Source organism: Carcharodon carcharias, chromosome 13 (assembly GCF_017639515.1).
Source record: "Carcharodon carcharias isolate sCarCar2 chromosome 13, sCarCar2.pri, whole genome shotgun sequence".
Lineage (NCBI taxonomy): Eukaryota > Metazoa > Chordata > Chondrichthyes > Lamniformes > Lamnidae > Carcharodon > Carcharodon carcharias.
Genome location: NC_054479.1, coordinates 101,257,321 through 101,282,089, shown reverse-complemented (window position 1 = coordinate 101,282,089; position 24,769 = coordinate 101,257,321). Strand labels below are relative to the sequence as shown.

At 44.0% G+C, this 24,769-nt stretch overlaps 1 protein-coding gene across 1 annotated transcript; it reads right to left on the bottom strand.

Moving 5' to 3' along the window:
* Positions 1 to 160: 160 nt before the first annotated feature.
* On the bottom strand, positions 161 to 9,878 carry LOC121286118 (mucin-6-like). Its single transcript, XM_041203107.1, has 6 exons — positions 9,670 to 9,878; positions 9,529 to 9,587; positions 9,357 to 9,439; positions 912 to 1,060; positions 676 to 814; positions 161 to 166 (listed from the first exon to the last, which is right to left on the bottom strand). The coding sequence occupies exons 1-6, from the start codon at positions 9,876 to 9,878 to the stop codon at positions 161 to 163; spliced, it is 645 nt and encodes a 214-aa protein (XP_041059041.1).
* Positions 9,879 to 24,769: the final 14,891 nt, after the last annotated feature.

Here is a 24,769-nt window from a genome sequence, read left to right as displayed (position 1 = left end):
ATGCACCAGGTCCTTCAAAGGAGGTCTAAAAATGAAAATAAAGATCAAAATATAGTCTGACCTGACTCACCTAGTTTTATAATAAAAGCAGAAAATGCTGGAGATCCTCAGCAAGGCAGGCAGCAAAACAAAGTTAATGTTTTATGTTGATGACCCTTCATCATACCTGGAAAAGGTTAAAGATGTAGCATGTTTTACACAAACACAGAGGGAGAGGCAGTGGGGAGGGAGCAAAAGATTGAAAGGGAAGGTCTGTGATAGGATGGCAGGCAGGAGAGAATAAATGACTAAAAGGATGATAGTGCAAGGCAAAAGGGGGATGGTAATAGGACAAGTAAGGACCAAAACAATTGGTCCAGAGGAGGTGTAAATGTGAATACCAGAGCCATTAACAACAGCTTCTGTCTGAAAAAAAATAGGAGAATTGGTTATGACCTGAAATTGTTGAATTCAGTGTTAACTCAGGAAGATTGTAAAGTATTTGATTAAAAGATGAGGTGCTGTTCTTTGAGCTTCTGCTGAACTTCACTAGAACAATGTAGGAGACCACAGATTGAATGATTAGAGTGCAAGTGGGGCATAACTCTTTGCAACGCTGAGTTCAACAATTTCAGATCAATAACAGATATTCAGAGATAACAACATTTTAACTTATTTTTCCTCATTAAGTCTCACCTGAACAAAAACGTATTCACAATCACTATCAAAGAACCACCTTTGTCCATCAAAGGTTATATAATGGCCACTTCCATAAACTAGACAAGTCTTTGAACATTGATTTTCACTGCAATCCCATGATCCACCTTGGCATGTACTAGATTAGAAAGAATGCAATGCCAAAACATTTTATAATGTCATGCAGATATTGATGCATTATTTTATTTATTATTTGGTTTTGCGTTTAATCTCACCACTTGTTGCAGTCCAGTTGGATTGTAGCTCCAGGGTTATAAAAGGCATCACCATATAAACAAGAACATTCTTCACGTGGAATGCAGTTTCCATTTCTATCTTCCACTTGATTATTCGGGCAGATCCAGCCAGGAACACATAGACTTGGCTTTAGAGAGATAAAGGATAATACTTTCTTAAATAAGCATCTACAGATACACTCTCTCAAAACTGTAAGCCCAGGGAGTGAGGCCTTGTCAGATTTTGGATTTTGACAGTTTTCCAATCAGGCACTTAAGGTATTAGGTGGTTCGGGCCAATCCTGATCAGGTAAGATCAAGGGTGTTAGTATCTAATAGGTTCTGTTAATAGATATTAAATACCTAGTAGTTTAAGGTAATAAGGTGAACATGTGTTGGGTATTGATTAGTTAATTATTTTCAGATGTGTATATAAAGAAGAATCAGCCACCCCTGGGTGTAAGGATGTTAGAGTGGTGTACTAAGCTCTGTGATGAGCAATAAACAGTCTTTACTAAAGCATCCTAGTCTTCTTTACAGCCAGGCTTGGGAGTTTGCTCTGACAAAGGTTATTTGGAGTGTGGGAATCGAAAATGTGCAAGTGGTGAAGGGAATAACAAGTATGGTGCCATGTAATGCCTAGCTGAATTGTCCAGATAAGTTCATTTTAATTGAGTAAAACTTTTTTTAAAAAAATGCCTGGCACATTCTAAAAATGTGTGGTTTTTGGACAGCTCAGGTTTTTAGATAACTGATTTTGAGGGAGTTCACACGCACTTGTATAATTTTCTGACAATATTAGAAGACAATGTGATTGTCAATGTATTTAAGTAGACCTTCATTCTATACTGACTGAATAAGCCAAATTCCAGTTTTTTTACATGGAATTATGGCAAATTCTTGTACTATTTGTAATGAGTCTTCATCAAAATTGTGCATTATGTATAATTCCCCTATTCATTTTGAATGATGTAGGAAACTCCTGCCAGAAAGAAGTGGGAGCTTGATTTCAATGTTTTAATTAGAAGAATGAGGTCTTCATATTAGGCTATTGAGAGTAATTCATAAAAATCCTCCTGCACACTAGCCACCCAAAGATTCTAGGTAGCTATAGGATGCAAAAGTGTTGATTGAAAGCAACAAGGAAGATAAAATACAGGATCTGAAGAGCATTTTCTAAGTGTTTATTTGAATCATTTTGGTTACTATAGGATTGAAAATCCACTGGTTGTAATATTAACAGTTCTGCCAGGATCCAGCCCACCAGGGTTTGACCCTGCCAGGGTTCCTCAGGGTTAGTCAGGAGGCACTTATTAACCATGAGAAGACTGGCAAAAGCACCACCTCTGTCCCTGGGAAACCAACTAGAATTTTTTTTCAAGGAAAACTGGCTCTCTTTAGGGGTGGGCCTCACTCTCAATATTCTGCCCTCTACTGGTATCCCAAATCCCTATCCAGACTAAGGAATGTAAAATTGGTTTAGGGGTCTGTATCTCTGCTTCCAATGGCTGGCCTTGTATGGGTGACTGAATGTATCATGAAAACAGGGGTAGGCTATCCAACCTGACGAGCTCTGCTCTGCCATTTTATCTGTATACTAACTCCAATTCCCTGTCCTTGATCCCTGACCTTAAAAAAAACAACCTATTAATCTCACAATTGATCCTTTTATTTAATCCACTGCTATCCACAACCTTATGTGAGAGAGATTTCCAGGTTTGCAGTACCTTTTGTGTAGGGAAGAAGTATTTCATCATTTCACTCATGAAAGGCCTAGCTTGAACTGTTAAGATTATATCCCTCTTTTCTGCATGCCATCACCTAAGGAAAGAGTTTTCTCTGTACCCACTCAATAGAATCCTATAAATACCTCAATTAGGTCATCATGCAACCTTCAAAACCCTTGGGAATACATGCTGATTTTATCCAATCATTATTTAAATCTTTAATTGATTATATCCTGTTGGTGACTCAGGACTGTATCCCTTCTGGAATCAAAATATCATGCCTGAAGTGCAGTGCCCATAAATGAACACAGAGTAGATAAAGGGCCATGACACAGGAAGAGGCTCAAGTTAGCCCGGCAAGTAAGGCAAAACAGCAGGGAGAGGGACAGTTAGTAGCAGTCACTTATTCGACATCAGGAAAGTTTTCATTAGATCTAACTAAGGGTGGGGTTTTCCCCTCTCTGCGCTAAGTGCGGTGGTGTGTGTGAAAATTGACGTTTTACCAGCTGGCTGCAATGGAAGGATTCTGTGCCTCATCATCTGTTCCCTGCCTCATTAATTATGAATGCACAGGAAATACACCAGATTACAGCCAGGTGGCATCAGATTCGCCCGTCCTGCCATGTGCTGATTATTTCCTCTCTCGGGTGCAATATTTAAACGGCACCTGTGCACAGCATTTTCTGAAGCCCAGGACTGCCATAAATGAGAGAGATGGCCCTGATAGGGAATAGGTCAGCTTCAAATTCAGTGATACCTGCCGGACGCAGTCTAGGCCCACTGCGATGTCCTCTACCCTAGTAATGGCTGGCGGAGGTCCACCAACCTCACCATTCCGGCTTGGCAGATTGGGAGGCAGTGACAGCGGTGGTCAGTGGCAACACAGCACAGATGTCAGCCACCCAGTGCAGAAAAAGGATGAATGATCTCACCCGTGCCTACAGGGTAAGTCAATCATTTCATCATTCTGAACTCTCATACTCACCAGCCCACTAGACATTCACTGGCATCTCACGTGCTGCCAGTTCAAGGGCCATCACCACTCAGTCTTACATCTCCATCTGGTCTCATATCCTCTGAAGTTTGCATCCTCATCCTGTCCATGGCTGCACTCGCCACCCTCGCATGGCAGGCATCTTTACCGTTCACCCTGGCATGTGCCTGCTCACACTCTCCAACTGTCTGTGTGTGAACTTGTCCTGCATAATCAGAGGGAGAGGCCTCAGACCTGGGGGGGGAAGTGGAGTGGCCAAAATCAAGGTCCTTACTCCCTACAAGAGTTGAGCCATCGAGCTAGCCAGAGAAGACTTGGGCAGTGCCTGTGGCAACAGTGAGGTGGACAGCGTACAACCAAGTGAAGATCTTACACAAACTCATCTCTCGGACAACCATACTGTGAGTGCATGTCCTATATTAGAGTCACCTGCCATGCATTAATTGCCTATCCTTTCTTTTGTAGGCATCTCTGGAAAGTGCCTGAGGGCATCCACAAGCCAGGCTGTCAGCTCCAGCTCCAACAATACCTCTGATGCAGAACCAAAGAGGAGATTGATAGAAGACCTGTCACAGTACTCACCTACACTCTCCAGTAGCACAGAGATTCTCAACCTCTATGGGACTTAGTTTTAGATCAGCATCGGGGTCCACTGCAAGCAGAGGCAGGGACGTTTGAGGTCACCGGCACTTGGAGGGCTGTTGGAAACCAGGAATCTGCGGAGTTTGAGTCAGGTGACGAGCCTCCAGACTCGGTCCTAAATCAGTTGCTGGCGCTGCAGTGACAACCACAGGAACATCAGGAAGGGATGTCAGCTGTATTCCTCAGATTGCAAGGACAATGGAGAAGTCCATCCATGTTCAGTCTGAGGCGATAGCGCCGGCATGCCAACACACCGAGGTCAACACTGGTAGGCTGGCAGAGGCCATGAAGACCTTGGCCTGGCACATTGGTCCTGCATTGCTGCAGGAATAGCACTCCATCGCTGTAGCCATTGGTGATATCCATCAGTGGCTACGTGAGGGGGGGTGGGGGGGTAGCTTTGTGGGGGGCATCTAAATCTCACTTCAGTTGCCCCTTCTCAATCAGGCACCCATTGGGAGGAAGTCCAGCAGCTGGACACCCCGGGGGAATCCACCTTAGGTGACTCCCAGACTGGTTGGCCGGTCTTATGCCCCTCTTCCTGTGACCCCATCACCTTCAGCTCCACAGGCTGAGGAGAGTCCACCTGCCCCACAGCAGGACACCCAAAACAGGCCGGAGCCCTCCAGGTCTCAGCCCCCTGGGGGATGCTCGCCAAAGTCATCACAGATAACAGGATGTAGCATTCAGGAGGCTGCATCCGCCTCTGCTGTGGATGTCAGGGTATCACCCTGACATAGCAGTAGGGTTAGGAAAGTTTAAAATATAAAATCTAGGAGCAGAACCATGGCACGGGTGTACACAATATGTATATAATGTTTACAAATGCACCCTTTTCATATCTCCTCGTGTGCCTCCTTTTTATGGTGAACTGTGTTGCAGTCAATCAGGTGTGATAACATGGCCCCTCCCCCCCACTTATCACAGACGTCGCTATCATGGGCCTCTCGTCTGTGTAGTGTGCTTCCGTATCGCCACACTGTGTGCCCCTGTTTCAGATCATTCCCAACATTAGTGGTGCCTCGACCTTAATGTAAGTGTGCTTGTGGAAGGGACCTCGTTCACATGCTTTGCAGGGTCATGTCATGTTTGTTCTTCACTGTTAGAATGAGGCAGAGGTGCTTCCTATCTCACCTGCATTCCTGGAAGGTGAAGGTGTAGTGTACAAGGAGAGATGCGTTTACACATGGAGAAGGGTAATATATCATACAACTTCTCTATCTATTGGCAGGGTTTTCATCCTATGAGCCCTTACTCAGAGCTTAAGTGCATTCCTGTCTGCCAACCATGTTTCTGACTTTTCCAATTTCACCAATAAGTGGAGGCACCTTGTCACCTCAAGGTGCTGAAGCTCTGCCCCTCTCAACCACATTATTGCCCTGGCCTTTGAACCTACAACCTTAATCATTTCTCAACCTATAATTGTCAGTAGTGCATCCACAAACCTCTCATCACAATGGTGGGGTGCAGCGCTGTGCCTCCCACCATTCAATGAGATCAGTGATACTATATGCAAATAGTGATTTTTTTGGCAGCCAACACACTCTTTGAACACACTCTGGAAGCTCACATCGTAGCTTTAGGCAATGTTGTGAGGAACAATGGGATAGGAGCGAGGATGTACTAAAGCTGAAGTCTGCTCTTTACTAGTAATGACTTATGACCTTGAGGGCTTCATGATGTCTGAGCATTTTGGAGTTTGCATGGGCCAAACCTGGCCATGAGGGCACAATATGTGTCTTGAGGAGGCATTTCAATATTTGGCATACAAGTGGGTGAACGTCATCCTCCTCAGGTGGTCCACATGCATAGTAAGGTGAGGATAAAAGCAGGCAAGCGTCCCTAACTGAGTGCCAAGTGTTAATGGAGAAGAATGTGACACAGGACTAAGCTGCCTCTGAATAGATGCACACGTTCAGAATGTCTTCGGCTGATTGGACCAAGCCTCAGCTATCAGTTTCACTATCGAGGTTACACAGAATGTGTTGCCCCATTGATGGAGATGGATCTCCTCGGGGAGCTTTGTCAGATTGAAGGCATATAGCTAAGAGCCCACTGAGGATAGTGGAACAGCTCCTGGCTCTTGTAGGCTGCCATTGCGACTGGGATGGTGAAGAGACACCTGAAGAGGTAGCACCTTCTGACGTCTGATGCAGGAATGCCCTCCTCCAATTAGCACTTCATCTCAGCAAGGACACGTGCTCCCAAGGCTTCATAATCCTTCAAAGCATCAGGACAATGTGAACCTGATGTGTAACTACTCACATTCAGATTGAAGTGCATGGTTGAAATGGAAAGTCGTCCCCACTTTGCAGTGCCAGGTTGTGCAGCGCGCAGCAAGCCACAATGATCCGTGAGACCCTGTGGGTAGTGCACTGGAGTGCTCCGCCAGATCTATCAAGGCATTGGAATCGCATCTTTTAAGATGCCTATGATGTGCTCCACCAATGTTCAGGTAGTGGCATAAGCTTCATTGTATCTTCTATCTACAGGATTTTGTGACCAGCGTATGGGTGTCATTAGCCATGTCTTTTGCGGGTACCCCTTGTCACGGAAGAGCCAGCCCTGGATCCTGTGCAGTCCCTTGAAGGTGTCCAGGATCTGTGATCTATGAGTTGTGGACTCTTCCTGGGTATCTGGCGCAAACATGCATGATAATATGCAGCTGGTCCGCAACTATAAGAAACTTGAGTGAGTGGTAGCCTTTCTGGTTTATATATTGGAGTGCCTGTTGCCAGGGAGCTTTTATAGCCATATGAGTGCAGTCAATGGCACCCTGGACCCGAGGGAATCCAGAAATCTCAGCAAAGCTCAGTGCTCTGGCGTCCTGGCTTGCTTGATCTCTGTCGAAGTTGATGTAATTGCGGGCCTTGGCAAAAATGGTGCCTGTGACCTCATATATGCATTTATGCATGAATGCTTGAGAGATGCTGCAGAGCTCCCCAGCGGAGCCCTGGAAGGAGCCATTGGCATAGAAGTTGAGTGTGGCCGTTACTTTTAGAGCCACTGGAAATGGATGTCCCCCCAGCCCCCTTGGTGCAATTTCTGGAGATGTGGCAAATGTGAGTCACCACATCCCTGGACATGCGAAGGCGTCAACAACACTGTGTCTCACTCATTTGCAGATAAGACATACGCATTCTGTACACCCTTGGTCTATGAGCCATCTACACACGATGTTTCTGTGAGCCACATTCTCTGGGTCTGGAGGGGTTCCTGCAAGCCCTTGGTCTTGAGGGTTTTGCGCCTCCCTTTGGCAAGCCAGGCACCTCCATTATAATTTTGTCCTTCTCTCCTGCCTGTATACGGTTTTGCAGGCAGCAATAAATCCAGGTTCCATCTTCCTGATGGTCTCCTCTCTGCAGCATCAATGTAAAACAGACATGAATCAGCATTAGCTTGGGACAAGGACAGTCTTTGCAAGCTCAACAATGTAAACTGAGGTGCTTCTTTACCTCAGCGTTCCTCAAGTTCTGGCCCCAAGTGGCTGATGTCATTCCGTAATATACTCCCATCCTGGCGCTGAGGATGCAACCCACCCCCACCGTAGTCATGTGTCTGAGTGCAACCTTTCCCACTCTTACCCCCCAGAGAAGCTCTTGCCCTGTGGCACATTAAAAGCCACCCCCTGCCTTGCCACTGGTCTGGTAGGTAGATACTTGTCAGTGACAACCCCCTGAAAGCGATGTGGTGCTACCAGCGAAGCCTGATGCTGATTATCGCGAGTGCTGCGTGATGTAATGGAGGCAAACGAACCTCGAAGTCTCAAGCGATGTGCAGGTCACCAGGTGCAAGTTGCTTATATACCATTGTGAAATATGTCACTCTATTTGCATGCCAATGTGCATGCAAATTGATTAAAATGACATTCCCGACATGTGGCACAGGAAACGCCATTGAAGATTGCAGATCGCAATCACAAACTAGTTTTACAATAGCATAAACTTTCAGGCAGGATTTTCCCGTCGATGAGCAGGGGGCAGGGCCCGCTCACCGATGCGTAAAATGACACGCAGTGACGTCGGGCGGAACTCCTGATGTCACCCCAGTCCATTTAAAGTTTCCAGTCGGCAGGGGAGCAGCAAAATCAACTGTGTGCCTGCCGACCTGTCAATAGCCAATTGAGGCCATTGACAGAGTCATTTAGCTAATTAATGGACCTGCCCGTCCAACCTTAAGGTTGGTGGGCAGGCCAGGAGCCCCGGTGCGAATTAGAAAAAGCATGAAACCTCATCCAGTGGCGGCATGAGGTTTCATGTAGGTTTTTAAAAAGCTTATTAAAGTTTTTGTAAAAATTATGAACATGTTCCAACTCCTGTGACAGTGTCACATGAGGGGACATGTCAGGAATTTTATGTTTCTATTTTTAATGTTTGTCACAGAATAGCCGATCTCTCTGAAGCAGCACTTAGCCTCAGAGAGAGGAGTGTGCTCTTTCGTGCGCATGCGCAAAAGAGCGCACTCTCAATTTTGGGATTCCCCCGGTCTCAGGGAGCGTTCAGCGCTTCCTTGCAGATGTTGCGTTGGGCGGGCCTTAATTGGCCCACCCATGTAAAATAGCACTGCACCCCTGAATCGGGGGTGCCAATCGGAAGCACGTCTATACGCGCCCGCCATTCAACTTCGCTCCCAACAGGGGGAAAATCCTGCCCTTTATTTTGGCTTCTCATGATATTTTCCAATCCCACCTGTCATGACGCCCGCTGCAGGATGGAGTGGAAAATCCTGGCCTAAGCCAAAAATTTGGATACTGGCATCTAATAAATCCATGAAGTTAAATGTGAATGTTTGAGTGGTCTCAATATTCAAATGGGAGTATACTAATGATCACCAGGTTCATATATTGCACAAAATAGGGAGTCAGCTATTTTTATGAATTAGAAGTAATTGGATTAGGTTCACATAAACAAGAGGACCCTAAACTGGCCCCTGAAAAGCTATACATGCCACTAGCACAAGAAGAGCATTTTAAATGAATCTTTTTTCCTATATCGCAAACTAATTATTTTTTTCAAAATATTTAATCACTCTTTGGTCCAAAGTGGAAGTTACAAATTAGCATAATATTTGAATGTTACTTACGCAGGGCACATTTAAATTTTGGCATGACTTTGCACATTGTTTTTGCAAACCATCACAATTCAAAAATACTTTTCCAGGGCTATCTGAAGAAAAAGGAATTCAATTAAATTGAAGCAAAAGTTGAATTTTATGTGTCAATGATTTTGAAAGTAATTGAAAGAAAACAGATTACCTTGTCTGGAATCTTCTGATTTTGTGTAGGAACAGCTGAGAACTCCACTTTTACAAAAGCTGCACAATGGAAAATAATTGTTTTATTCTATATTGCTCATTATTTATGCTTAATTTGTTTGAGTGTAAGGAAACTGCTTACCAAATGGCACCTTGAACAGTTGCACTGTGTCCATGTTTAATAACATTATCAGAAATATAACATGGACATTGTGTCTTATCAATACAGATTCCATTTTCATCCAAGTACATTCCTTCAGGGCAGCCACAACCACTGACTGGGACATCGTCATCATCACAGGTAAAATCATACTGCATTAATGCCTTGCAGGTCTGGTTACAGGCTCTCATACTATAATGAAACACCTGGGTGTCAGGGCACCTTATTCCTATAAACAAATAGCACATACACCAGTGATAGAATTGCAATGAAAATGCACTATAGAAGTTAATCCTAATAAAAACAGAAAAATATGACATTGATATTTTGAAATGCACCACATTGTGCTTGAATGAAGAAAGCACTTATCCATACTTTCTTGCACATGAATGATTGAACTTTCTGAAACTTGAACTAATTTTAATAATTCTAAAATATTCAAACATGAACTGATTTCTCAAAGGATGTTATGTTTTTCAGGTACAATCGAGATTTTAACTCATTCAAACCCCACCCACTTGCACTTTGTTAAAATTAGGCCCTATCTCTATGCTGTCATGTTTCATCACCTAATCCAAGTTTCCTTTGCTGTTAACACCTAACATGAAATCTTGTCAGCAGTTCTTGGAAAATCCAAGTGCACAGCAGATACATTTAACCTTTCCTGCGCTGCAAGACAGCAGTTAAAATCACTTTATCACCAAGGTCCAGTTCTCTTCGCGCAGTTTCTGATTTTAACCTAGTCTTCTGATCAGGTAGAAAGGAAACCGAGAAGTGGGGTTCCTCAACAGGGTTTGATAGAGCTCGGCTGCTATTTTAAACAGAGGTCTGTGTGGGGAAGCTGTTGTGGCTCCCCTGCCAGGTCAAGGAGTCAGAACCAGAAGAAGGCCCAAAAAGATAAGTTTTTTTTTTACATTTCATGGGTGTCACAGGGAGGAGTGGTGCTCCTCCAAGCAATATAAAGGAGGTAGTAAAAGGTTAGAACTTCACTGTTAATGTACAGGTAGCCGGGACACTGGGTTGTGTGGGAGGACAGCTATGAGACTGAGCAAGTCAATAAACTCGTTTCGGTTTTGGCTCCACCAACCGGCTTGGATCCTATCAAAATTCACTGCCCCAGACCTCTTTGCCCCTTTCCTTAAATCGAGAACCCCTTCCAGGTGACTTATCCAAGTGCCAGGTTTCTCTCCTGCCTCACATATCCAACTCTTGCTGCTTCAGTGAATTGTGGGTGGAAGACATTGTGCCTTTGCAGATAAAGCCTGAGTATTAAATTCTCTGGGACCTCATGCTTAGTCAGGATGGTCTGCCACTTGCCTTAGGCACTGGCTGCCTCAGCTGAATTGTTTTTTTCTGGTTATATATCAACAAATATTTTATTCTTTTATTTACAATTTCTATATAATATTGCTGATATGGTGCTGTTACAATACCATCTATACTTAAAGTAAATATATGATAACTTACTGCACATATTTTTTCTCCAGTCAACCACAGTAACACTTCTTGCAGCACACTCATGAGCATATGCTTCAAATGCTGAGCAGATACAGTCATCAATGTTCAGGCAGGTGCATGAGGCAGCTATGCACATCTGACAAATGGACACATTTAAAGGAGTTATTTCTTTGTGAAGTTTTTATAAACTCTGTAGTGACAGCCCTTTTATTTAAATTCAAATGACATTATGATGCACTGATGTGGACAAGACACTTAGGACCTAGCAGAAGCTCTCAAAATTATGAAAAGCCTGTGAAGGTAAATTGTGATTGGTTTCTGTTGTTGAGGAATCAGTAACAAGGGGTATAAGCTCAGGATTGTAATTAAGAGAATGCAGGAAGAAAGTTAGATGACTTTTTCAGAGTTTCATTATTAGAAAATGGAATGTTTGATCACAAGTGGTCATTGAGGCAGGGGCATTTAAAGGAATTGACCAAGTATTTGAAAAAGAATATGGGGCAAAAATGGCAAGTCACAGCAGTACTTTGCCAAATATAACCATGGACTAACACAGAACTCCATGGTCGCTGAAGAGGGCATGGTATCTGAAGATAGAGAGAGATGGGGCAAGATTACAGTAGACTCCAAGATGTTAGGTGCAGCATTGTAATCATAGCAAATATTCAATTTAGCGAATTTGATAAGTGTAATTTGTAAAATAAGTAATTGTGTTTGAGAGATGTGATGGCAATCCCAGGCATGGTTATGTTAAGCTATGGTATATGGGAGAGTGAAAAGTGTTGAATGCACTCAGAATCCACAATGTTTGCCTTTATTTGTTGAGTTAATAAAATGTAAGAAGCCGCTGTCAAAACCCTCTGACTTTTGCTACTGCGTACCCAGCTACCTCACCTATCTCCCATTCCTGCTGTTACTGAGGAACATAGACACAGGACTGGATTATTCAGTTCCTTGTACCTGATTTGCCATTTAATTAGATCATGATGGAATTTCATTTACCCACATTTGCTCCTTATTCCTGATGCCTTTATCTAATAAATATCTACCATTGGAATCTTAAAATTTTCAATAGACTTAGCATGCTTTTGGGTGAGAGAGTTCCAGATTTCCATTCCCCTTTGTCTGAACAAGTACTCCCTCCATTTGTTCCTCTGCATGATATGATTCCATTTTGCTTCGCTCACTACCTCAGGGGTATCCATGACCTACCTAAATGAGAACTCTGGGCAGAATTTTCCCATCGGCAATTAAGGCCATTGACAGGTTAATTAAGATCATTAAAGACCCTGCCATCCAACCTTAAGGCTGGCGGGCAGGCCAGGAGCCCCAGCAGGCTCCTGATAATACATGAAACCTCATCCACTGACGGGATGAGGTTTCATGTCTGTTTTTAAAAAGTTTAATAAAGTTTATGTCCTTTTTATTAATATGTCCCATCTCATGTGACATTGCCATGTGAGGGAGACATGTTAATTTTTATATTTTTCTATTTTTAATGTTTTTGACACTCAGTAATCTCCCTGAGACAGCACTTAGTCTCAGGAAGCAGTGCGCATGCACGAAAGAGCGCACTATGACAGATGGGGAATCCCTCCACCTCCCGCACAGGAAGAGCATAGCGCTTCTTGTCAGGCATGCCTTAATTGGCCTGCCCACCTAAAATGGCAGCAGGCCCCATTTCGTCGGCGGAGTTCGACTGCCTGCCCGCCGCCAAGCTGGTGGGGCCCGCCCACACATCAAGGTAAAATTCTGGCCTCTATATTCACCTGAGAGGGTAGACAAAGGATAACATGATGCTGAATTAAGAACAGCAGGGCCGCCCTCCTCATGATCTGGGCAACATTTATCACTCAACCAACATCCCTAGAACTGATTATCTGGTGACTATTACATTGCTTTCTTTGGGACTGTGCTGTGCGCAATTTGGCTGCCTCATTTCCTACATAATAACAAGTGACTACAATTCAAAAGAAACATATTTAATTGTCAATCATATGTTTTGGTAGGTCTTGAGGTTGGCAACGGCACTATTTAAACCCAAGTCTTTATCTTTATATCTTTTGTTTCCATAGGACATAATTGTGAAGGATGCATATTGACACCACATCTTCAAATCTATTGGAAGTAAACGCCCAACATCTTACAAATGATCCAGACAACAGAATCAAACAGTTAATATACTAACAGTGTAAGTCTATAACGAACAGTTGGAACAGGAGAAGGACTTTCTACCTTTTTATCCTGTTCCATCATTCAATGAGATCCTTGTTGATTTCTTCCCTAACTCCATCCACCTTCATTGGCTCCATATTCCTTAATACCCTTGGCTAGCAAAAATCTTTCAACCTCAGATTTAAAATGATTGATTTTAATTATTAATCTACTGCTTTTTGTAGGAAAGAGTTCCAGACTTCTTCTATGCTTGCTGTGAAAAAAGTATTTCCAAACTTCTCTCTTGAATTATGTCACAATATCAGAAAACTGTGACCAAGTGAGTGATACTGACAACTTCACCAGCTAACCAGAGGCATATTGAACTATTTAATGAAGACCTGTTTTAAAAAAAAAATACAATTAAAGACATTGACCAAAGATGGAAATGAGCAGTCACCTGGCGTCTGGCGTTTTAAGTGACCATTTTTTTCCCATATGGATTGCGCTGCAGACCTGCTCTAAGATGTTGCATGGAATTTCACACTTTAAACAGGGATTCTTGAAAGGAATGTATTAAAAATGCAAAGTGCTGGGATGTTAATCCAATGTAATTCCGTTGAAGGCAATGGGAACTGCTATCCAGCCAGTTACACCCCACAGAGACACTCAAAACATTTAGTGGATGATGAAATAACCTCTTGGTTTATATCTCAAAAACATGTCAAAATGTTTCTGTAATGAAAGATCCAAAACTGGGATTACTCTTCTGGGAATATGCAGAAATAAGTTTAAAACAGGCTCTGCAGGCACAGCTGGGGCCCATGTGGGTACCCATAGCCACACCTTTTATTTGGAGGAAGTGAGAAGAGTTAAAGGAGAAATTGTTCAGTGTGAGAACAAGTTCAGCCAGACGGAGGAGAGTAGTGGTGGATGGGGATTGTTCGGGCCTCTTTATGGGGTATGTGGAACATTCCTTGTTCCAGTCCTACTCCAGCCCCCTCCCACAACTCTTTCTCCGGTACATCGATGATTACTTCGGTGCTGCTTCATGCTCTCGTCGGGACTTGGAAAAATTTATTAATGTTGCTTCCAATTTCCACCCTGCCATCATTTTCACATGGTCCATCTCTGACACTTCCCTTCCCTTCCTTGACCTCTCTGTCTCAATTTCTGGTGATAGACTGTCCACCAATATCCATTACAAGCCTACCGACTCCCACAGCTACCTCGACTACAGCTCCTCACACCCCGCTTCCTGTAAGGACTCCATCCCATTCTCTCAGTTCCTTTGCCTCTGTCGCATCTGTTCTGATGATGCCACTTTCAGAAACATTTCCTCTGACATGTTCTCCTTCTTCCTCAACCGAGGTTTTCCACCCACATTGGTTGACAGGGCCCTCAACCGTGTCCGGCCCATCTCCCGCGCATCCATCCTCGCACCTTCTCCTCCCTCCCAGAAACATGATAGAGTCTCCCTTGTCCTCACTTATCACCGCACCAGCCTCCGCATTCAAAGGATCATCCTCCGCCATTTCCGCCAACTCCAGCATGATGCCACCACCAAACATCTCTTCCCTTCACCCCCACGGCGGCATTCCATAGGGATCATTCCCTCCGTGACACCCTGGTCCACTCCTCCATCACCCTCTACTCCTCAACCCCCCTCCTACGGCACCTTCCCATGCAACCGCAGGAGATGCAACACCTGCCCCTTCACTTCCCCTATCCTCACCATCCAAGGGTCCAAACACTCTTTTCAAGTGAAGCAGCATTTCACTTGCACTTCCCTCAACTTAGTCTACTGCATTCATTGCTCCCAATGTGGTTTCTTCTACATTGTAGAGACCAAACGCAGACTGGGTGACAGCTTTACAGAATACCTTTGGTCTGTCCGCAAGCATTACCCTCGCTGTCGCTTGCCATTTCAACACTCCACCCTGCTCCCATGCCCATATGTCCATCCTTGGCTTGCTGCATTTTTCCAGTGAAGCTCGACGCAAACTGGAGGAACAGCACCTCATCTTCCGACTAGGCATTTTACAGCCTTCCGGACTGAATATTGAGTTCAACAACTTTAGGCCTTGAGCTCCCTCCTCCATCCTGACCCCCTTTCTGTTTTGTTCCCCCCTCCTTTTTGTTTTTTCCAATAATTTATATAGATTTTTCTTTTCCCACCTATTTCCATTATTTTAAATGTATTTCTATCCATTGTTTTATCTCTACCTTTTAGCCTTTTTAGTATTCCTTCACCCCACCTCACCCCCACTAGAGCTAGTTGTACCTTGTTTGTCCTGCTTTCTACCCTTAATTAGCACATTCCTTTAGATAATATCACCACCTTCAACACCTCTTTGTCCTTTTGTCTATGAAATCTTTTTGTTATCTCCACTTATCACTGACCCTTTACCTAGCTCTCCTTGTCCCAACACCCCCCGCCCCCCTTAAACCAGCTTATATTTCACCCCTTTCCTATTTTTACTTAGTTCTGTTGAAGGGTCATGAGGACTCAAAACATCAACTGTGCTCTTCTCCACCAATGCTGCCAGACCTGCTGAGTTTTTCCAGGTATTTCTGTTTTTGTTTAGGAAAGATCCCTCTCTCTGTCTCTCTTTCTCTTTGAAGCCAGAGCCTTTTCACAGAGTGCAGACCTGAACAAAGTTACCGGAAACCATCTAGCTTCAAATGGCTGTAACATTCCACAGTCCATGCTGCACGGACAAGCAATGACTTACTTGTATATTCTTTTAACTTTTATTTTTTGGATGATAAACTTTCTCATTTTTTATACGTGTGTGTCATCATCGGGAGAATTTCCTCCCCGTTCGGGGGTGGGGGGGGCTGCTGAGGGCTGAGCGGGAGCAAGCGCAGACAGGCGCGCACAACCAGTCATCACCTGCAATCAGCTGCACGCCGCCATTTTACAAGGCAGGCCAATTAAGGCCCGCCCAGCATGACGCACACCCAGAAGTGCCGAGGGCTCCCTGTGCAGGTGGGGGAATTAGGCTGAGTTGGGGCCTGCGTGAGAAAGAGCGCAGAAATCTCCGAGGCATAGAGCTGCCTCAGGGAGATTAATTTCAATGTGAAAAATTTAATTAAAGAAAACAAAAAATTTTAAGACATGTCCCCCCCATGTGACAGTGTCACATGAGCTGGGACATGTCTATGAAATTTATTAAAAATTTTAATTAAATTTTAAAAACCTTCATGAAACCTCATCCCGCTCTTCTTCCAAGGCTAATATATTGTGAAGGGCAGTGCCCAGAATTCTTCTCCAGATGTAGTCTAACTAGAACTTCATACTGCTGTATGAGGTTTCATGACAAATGCACAGGCTGCCTGGGCTCTTCGCCTGTCCGCCAATCTTAAGGTTGGACACGCAGCTCTAGTAATTGGTTTAATTGATATTTAAATTGCCTTAATAGGACTTTGACAGTTCGGCAGGTGCGCAGCCGACTCCTGCCGAACTGAAGATCTGAATGACGTGTGGTGACGCACACCTGACATCACCGCGCATCATTTTGCCCGTCGGCGATCTGGGCCCACACCCGCATGCCAACCTGAAGATTCTGGCCCATGTCTTCTATTATTTTTCTCAGGCTTTAGTAATTCATAAACTTACTCTTCCTTTGACTCAAGAAAATCCTGGTTGATTGGCTCCTTGTTTAAAAAGTAAATACACATGGCCAGAAAAGATATCTATAGGGAAAAGTATTTTTAAAACCTTTATTGCAACCAACTGAGCAGGCTGTATAAAGGGGAGTCAATTCATTTATCCTCACCCTGTCATAGCAATGGACTAACTCTGATTTTAAATATATGTCATCTTGTCCTAGACCTGCCCTCTCACCAGCGGAAAAAGTTTCTGTCCATCTTCCTTTCTATTTTGTTCAAACTCATATAAACCTCATAAAAATCACCACTTAACTCTCTATATTAAAGGGAATACAGGCCCGATTTATTTTAATCTCACTCAGTTTAACCCATAGAGCCTGGTAACATTCTAGTGAATCTACATTGCTCTTCTTCCAAGGCTAATATATTGTGAAGGGCAGTGCCCAGAATTCTTCTCCAGATGTAGTCTAACTAGAACTTCATACTGCTGTAGCAAAATTTCTTCCATTTTATATCCTAGCACTCTATTAGAACAGGTTAACATTCCATTAGTCTTTTTGACTACTTTTTACACCTGCCTGCTACATTTTATTGTTCTATGTACATGGACCTCTAAACTTCTTTGGACCTCTGAAGTTCCTAGTTTTTCACCAGGTAAAAATACTCAAACCTATCTTTATTTGATCCAAAATTAATGACCTCACACTAACCTGCATTGAAATCCATTTGCCCCAATTTTGCCCACTCACTTTATCAATATTGCTTTATAATTATGTTCCCATCTACGCTTTGTAATACCAATCTTTGAGTTATCGGCAAACTTGGATCTATAATTCTCTGCTGTGTTAACTAAGCCATTAAGAAATATGTTGACTAGTTGAAGCCCCTACACAGGTTCTTGTGGAGAACCACTAGTCACTTTGCTCCAATTCAAATAAATAATTATTATTCCCAGTCTCTATCATCTACCAAGTAATGACACTCACAACAAGATCAATAATTTGCCATCAATTCCATGAGCTTTATCTTCACTTTAAGAGGAGCATTATCAAATTTCTTCTGGAAGTCCATGTAAACTACATTCATAAGCATTCCCCTATCTATGATTTTAGCTACTTCTTCAAACAGCTCAAGTAAATTTATTCGACATGACTCACCCATTACAAATTTGAGGCACTGGGAACCAAGGTTGGTTAATGATGTACCTGATTGAATTTTTTGATGAGATGACTAAAGTAGTGGAGAGGATAGTGTCAATAGTGTTATTTATGTGATCTTCATTTGATTAGGTTCCCCATAAAAGACTGTTAGTAAAAGTTAAAGCGGATGGAATTGGAGGCAAATTACCTGGTTAGGAAATTGGTGAATGGCAGGAGACAGAGATTACAGACAATGGGAAGGTACTCTTAATTGGTAGTATTTAACTAGGGTGTCCCACAAGGATCTATATTTATTAATAACTTGGAAGATCAGATAGAAAGCCACATATCCAAATTTGCCAAGGACACAAAGTAAGGCAACACTGCAAGCGCTATAGATAGAAGCAAAGAGATATTAAGAACATTTGATTGGTTAAGTGAATGGACATAACTGTGGCAAATGGATTTCAATGTGGGCATATATGAGGTCATCCACTTTGGACCTAAAAATTACAGGAAAAGTTACTTTCTAAATGGTGAAAAGCTGAAAACAGTGGAGGTCCAAAGAAACTCAGCGCATAGATCATTAAAATGTCATGAACAAGTCTAATGGGACTGTACTTAGATTACAAACATACAAACAAGGAGCCGGAGTAGGCCATTCCGCCCCTTGAGCCTTCTCCACAGTTTAATAAGATAATGGCTGATCTGATAGTAAGCTGAAATCTGCATCCCACCTACCCCCAATAACCTACCACCCCCTTGCTTATCAAGAATCTATCCATCCCTGTCTTAAAAATATTCAAAGACTCTGCTTCCACCACCTTTTGAGGAAGAGAGTTCCAAAGACTCATGACCCTGTGAGTGAAAAAATTTCACGTCATCTCTGTTTTAAATGGGCAACCCCTTATTTTTAAACAGCAACACCTAGTTCTAGGTTCTCCCACAAGAGGAAACATTCTGTTCATATCCACCCTGTCAGGATCTTATATGCTTCAATCAAGTCACCCCCTACTCGTCCAAACTCCATCGGGTACAAACCTAGTCTGTCCAACCTTTCTGCAAAGACAACCCACCCATCCCAGGTATTAGTCTGGTAAACCTTCTCTGAACTGCTTCCAATGCATTTACACCCTTCCTTAATTAAGGTGACCAATACTGTATGCAGTACTTCAAATGTGGTTTCACTAGTGCCCTGCACAACTGAAGTGTAACCTCCCTACTTTTGTAGTTAATTCCCCTCGCAATAAACAATAACATTCTATTAGCTTGCCTAATTACTTGCTGTACCTGCAAACTAGCCTTTTGTGATTCACTCACCAGGACACCCAGATCCCTCTGCACCTCAGAGCTCTGCAATCTCTCACCATTTAGGTAATATGCTTCTCTTTTATTCTTTCTGCCAAAATGGATAATTTAATATTTTCTCACATTATACTCCATTTGCCAGATCTTTGCCCACTCACTTAACCAATCTATATCTTTTTGTAGCTTCTTTATGTCCTCTCCACAACTTTCTTTCCTACCTAACTTTGTGTCAACAGCAAATTTGGCGACCATCCCATCCATCCCTTCATCCAAGTCATTTATATAAATTGTACACAGTTGAGGTCCCAGCAGTGATCCCTGTGGCACACCACTCGTTACATTTTGCCAACCTGAAAAAGACCCATTTATGCCTACTCTCTGCTTCCTGTTAGCCAGCTAATCTTCTACCCATGTGAGATTTCCAGAGGGCATTTGATAAAGTGCCAAATCAAAGGTTACTGTGGAAAATAAAAGCTCATGGTATAGGGGGTAACATATTGGCATGGAATCACAAAAGGCCAATATGCCTTTTGTAAATTTGAAATCAATAAAAATCTGGAATTAAAAGTCTAATGATGACCATGAAGCCATTGTTGATTGTCGTAAAAACCCATCTGGTTCACTAATGCCCTTTACAGAAGGAAATCTGCCATCTCACCCGGTCTGGCCTATATGAGACTCCAGATTCGCAGTAATGTGGTTGACCCTTAAATGCCCTCTGAAAGCCATTCAGTTGTTAAAAACCAGACAACCTGGCATCAACCAAGACACCAGAAATAACAACGGCAAACCCAACCCATTTGACCCTGCCAAATCCTCCTTAATAATATCTGGGAGCTTGTGCCTAAATTGGGAGAGCTGTCTCGCTGACTAGTCAAGCAACAGCCTGATATAGTCATATTCACAGAGTCATACCTTACAGACGATACCCCAAATGTCCTGTCCCACTGGCAGGACAGACCCAGAAGCAGTGGCAGTGAAGCGTAACACAGTTGGCAGGGAGCTGCCCTGGGAGTCCTCAACATCGACTCTGCCCCCAGTGAAGTCTCAGGACATCAGGTCAAACATGGGCAAGGAAACCTCCTACTGATTACTACGTATCATCCCCCCTCAGCTGATGAATCAGTACTCCTCCATGTTGAACAGCAAATGGAGGAAGCAATGAAGGGGGCAAGGGTGCAGAGTGTACCCTGGGTGGGGGACTTCAACACTCACCAGAAAGAGAGGCTCAGAAGCACAACCACAGACTGAGCAGGCCGAATCCTAAAAGTGCTAGACTGGGTCTGCAGCAGGTGATGAGGGAACCAATATACTTGTGCCAATGAGGGAAAAACATACTTGGCCTCATCTTCACCAACCTGCCTGCCACAGATATATCTGTCCATGACAGTATTGGTAGGAGTGACCAATGCACAGTCCTTGTGGAGGTGAAGTCCTGTCTCCACATTCAGGATACTCCCTACCATGTTGTGTGCAACTACCACTGTGCTAAATGGGATAGATTCAGACAGACCTAACAACTCAAGAGGGCAGTGCAGGCCATCATCATCAGCAGAATTGTACTCAACCACAATCTGTAATCTCATGGCCCAGCATATCCCCCACTCTACCATTACTATCAAGCCAAAGGATCCACCCTGGTTCAATGAAAAGTGCAGGAGGGCATGCCAGGAGCAGCACCAAGCATGCCTAAAAATTAGGTGTCAACCTGATGAAACTACAACTCAGGACTACTTGCATGACAAACATAAGCAGCAAGTGATAGACAAAGCTAATTGATTCCACAACCAACGGATCAGATCTAAGCTCTGCAGTCCTGCCACATCCAGTCGTGAATGGTGGTGGACAATTAAACAACTCACTGGAGGAGGAGGCTCCACAAATACCTCCATCTTCAGTGATGGGGGAGCCTGGCATATCAATGCAAAAGGTAAAACTGAAGCATTCGCAACAATCTTCAGCCAGAGGTGCTGAGTGGATGATCCATCTCTGCCTCCTCCAAAGGTCCCCAGCATCGTAGATGCCAGTCTTCAGCCAATTCAATTCACTCTACATGATATCAAGAAATGGCTGAAGGCACTGGATACTGAAAACGCCATGGGCCCAGACAATATTCCAGCAATAGTACGGAAGACTTGTGCTCCAGAAGTTGCCGCACCCCTAGCCAAGCTGTTCCAGTACAGCTACAATACTGACATCTACCTGGCTATGTGGGAAATTGCCCAGGTACATCCTGTACATAAAAAGCAGAACAAATCTAACCCAGCAAATTACCGCCCCATCAGTCTACTATTGATCATAAGACCATAAGACATAGGAGCAGAAATTAGGCCATTCGGCCCATTGAGTCTGCTCCGCCATTCAATCATGGCTGATATGTTCCTCAACCCCATTCTCCCGTCTTCTCCCCGTAACCTTTGACCCAGTTACCAATCAAGAACCTATCTATCTCGGTCTTAAATGCACTCAATGACCTGGCCTCCACAGCCTTCTGTGGCAATGAATTCCATAGATTCACCACTCTCTGGCTAAAGAAGTTTCTCCTTATCTCCGTTCTAAAAGATCTTCCCTTTACTCTGAGGCTGTGCCCTCGGGTCCTAGTCTTTCCTACTAATAGAAACGTCTTCCCCACATCCACTCTATCCAGACCTTTCAGTATTCTATAAGTTTCAATCAGATCCCCCCTCATCCTTCTAAACTCCATCGAGTATAGACCCAGAGTCCTCAAACGTTCCTCATATGTTAAGCGTTTCATTCCTGGGATCATTCTCGTGAACCTCCTCTGAACCCTCTCCAGGGCCAGCACATCCTTCCTGAGATACGGGGCCCAAAATTGCTCACAACATTCTAAATGTGGTCTGACCGGAGCCTTATAAAGCCTCAGCTGCACATCCCTGCTTTTATATTCTAGTCCTCTCGAAATAAATGCCAACATTGCATTTGCCTTCCTAACAACCGGCTCAACCTGCAAGTTAACCTTAAGAGAATCCTGGACTAGACTCCCAAGTTCCTTTGCACTCCACATTTCTGAATTCTCTCCCCATTTAGAAAATAGTCTATGCCTCTATTCTTCCTACCAAAGTGCATGACCTCACACTTCGCCATGTTGTATTCCATCTGCCACTTCTTTGCCCATTCTCTTAACCTATCCAAATCCTTCTGCAGCCTCCCTGCCTCCTCAATACTACCTGTCCCTCCACCTATTTTTGTGCAAACTTAGCCAGGATGCCCTCAGTTCCTCCATCTAGATCATTAATGTATAAAGTGAAAAGTTGTGGTCCCAACACTGACCCCTGCGGAACTCCACTAGTCACCGGCTGCCATCCTGAGAAGGACCCCCTTATCCCCACTCTCTGCCTCCTGCCAGACAGCCAATCTTCTATCCATGCTAGTACCTTGCCTCTAACACCATGGGCTCTTATCTTACTGAGCAGCCTCCTGTGTGGCACCTTGTCAAAGGCCTTCTGGAAGTCAAAGTAGATAACATCCATTGGTTCTCCTTTGTCTAACCTATTCATTACCTCCTCAAAGAATTCTAACAGATTTGTCAGGCATGACCTCCCCTTGATGAAACCATGCTGACTTTGCCCGATTTTGCCATGAACTTCCAAGTATTCTGAAATCTCATCCTTAATAATGGATTCTAAAATCTTACCAACGACCGAGGTCAGGCTAATCGGCCTGTAACTCCCTTCTTAAAAAGGGGGGTTACATTAGCGATTTTCCAGTCCTGTGGGACCCGATCATCAGTAGAGTGATGGAAGGGGTCATCAACAGTGCTATCAAGCAGCACTTGCTTAGCAATAACCTGTTCATCGATGCTTGGTTTGGGTTCCGCCAATATCACTCAGCATCTGACCTCATGACAGCCTTGGTTTAAACATGCACAAACATGGACTGAGTGTGGCATCAAGGAGCCCAACTAAAACTGGAGTCAATAGGAATCAGGGGGAAAAGCCTCTGCTGGTTGGAGTCATACTTGGCACAAAGGAAGATGGTTGTGGTGTTAGAGATGAATTGTCTCAGCTCCAGGACATCACTGCAGGAGTTCCTCAGGGTAGTGTCCTAGGCCCACCCGTCTTCAGCTTCTTTATCATTGACCTTCCTTCCATCATAAGATCAGAAGTGGGGATGTTCACTGATGATTACCCAATGTTCAGCACCTCAGGTGTGACTCCTCAGATACTAAAACAGTCCGTGTTCAAATGCAGTAACACCTGGACATCATCCAAGCTTGGGCTGACAAGTGGCAAGTAATATTCATGCCACACAAGTGCCAGGCAAGGACCATCTCCAACAAGAGAGAATCCATTCATAGCCCCTTGACATTCAACAGCATTGAATCCTTGACTAACAACATCCTGGGGGTTACCATTGACCAGAAATTGAACTGGACTAGCCATATAAATACTGTGGCTACAAGAGCAGGTCAGAGGCTAAGAATCCTGCAGCAAGTAACCCACCTCCTGATTCCCCAAAGCCTGTCCATCATCTACAAGGCACAAGTCAGGAGTGTGATGGAATACTCTCCATTTGCCTGGATGAGAGCAGCTCCAACAACACTAAAGAAGCTTAACACCATCCAGGACAAAACAGCCCGCTTAATTGGCACCACGTCCACAAACATTCACTCCCTCCCCCACCGACGCACAGTAACAGCAGTGTGGATCATCTACAAGATGCACTGCAGGAATTCACCAATGCTCCTTCGACAGCACCTTCCAAACCCACGACCACTACCATCTAGAAGGATAAGGGCAGCAAATAGATAGGCACACCACCATCTGGAAGTCCCCCTCCAAGTCACTCAACATCCTGACTTGGAAATATATCGCCATTCCTTCACTGTCACTGGGTCAAAATCCTGAAACTCCCTAACAGCACTGTGGGTGTATCTACACCATATGGACACAAGTCGGAACACTATTGCCGGAATATTGTAAGGGCCCATAGCCTTTGCAATATCCAGTGCCCTTAGCCATTTCTTGATATAATGTGGAGTGAATCGATTTGGCTGAAGTCTGGCAACCATGATGCTGGGACCTCCGGAGGAGGCCGAGATGGATCGTCCACTCAGCATTTCTGGCTGAAGATTGTAGCAAATGCTTCAGCCTTATCTTTTGTACTGATGTGCTGGGCTCCTCCATAATTGAGGATGGGGATATTTGTGGAGCCTCCTCCTCCAGTGAGTTGTTTAATTGTCCACCACCATTCACGACTGGATGTGGCAGGACTGCAGAGCTTAGATCTGATCCATTGGTTGAGGGATCGCTTAGCCCTGTCAATCACTTGCTGCGTATGCTGTTTGGCAAGCAAGTAATCCAGTGTTGACACCTCATTTTTAGGTATGACTGTTGCTGTCCCTGGCATGCACTCTTTCACTCTTCATTGAACCAGGGTTGATCCTC

Excerpts from the sequence above, each read along its gene's own strand:
- LOC121286118 (XM_041203107.1), bottom strand. The coding sequence starts at position 9,878 with ATGAGAGCCTGTAACCAGACCTGCAAGGCATTAATGCAGTATGATTTT. Across the intron at positions 9,440-9,528 it reads ATCAGAAGATTCCAGACAAG|ATAGCCCTGGAAAAGTATTT; the intron begins GTAATCTGTTTT and ends CTTTTTCTTCAG. Across the intron at positions 1,061-9,356 it reads AAAATTTAAATGTGCCCTGC|CCAAGTCTATGTGTTCCTGG; the intron begins GTAAGTAACATT and ends ATCTCTCTAAAG.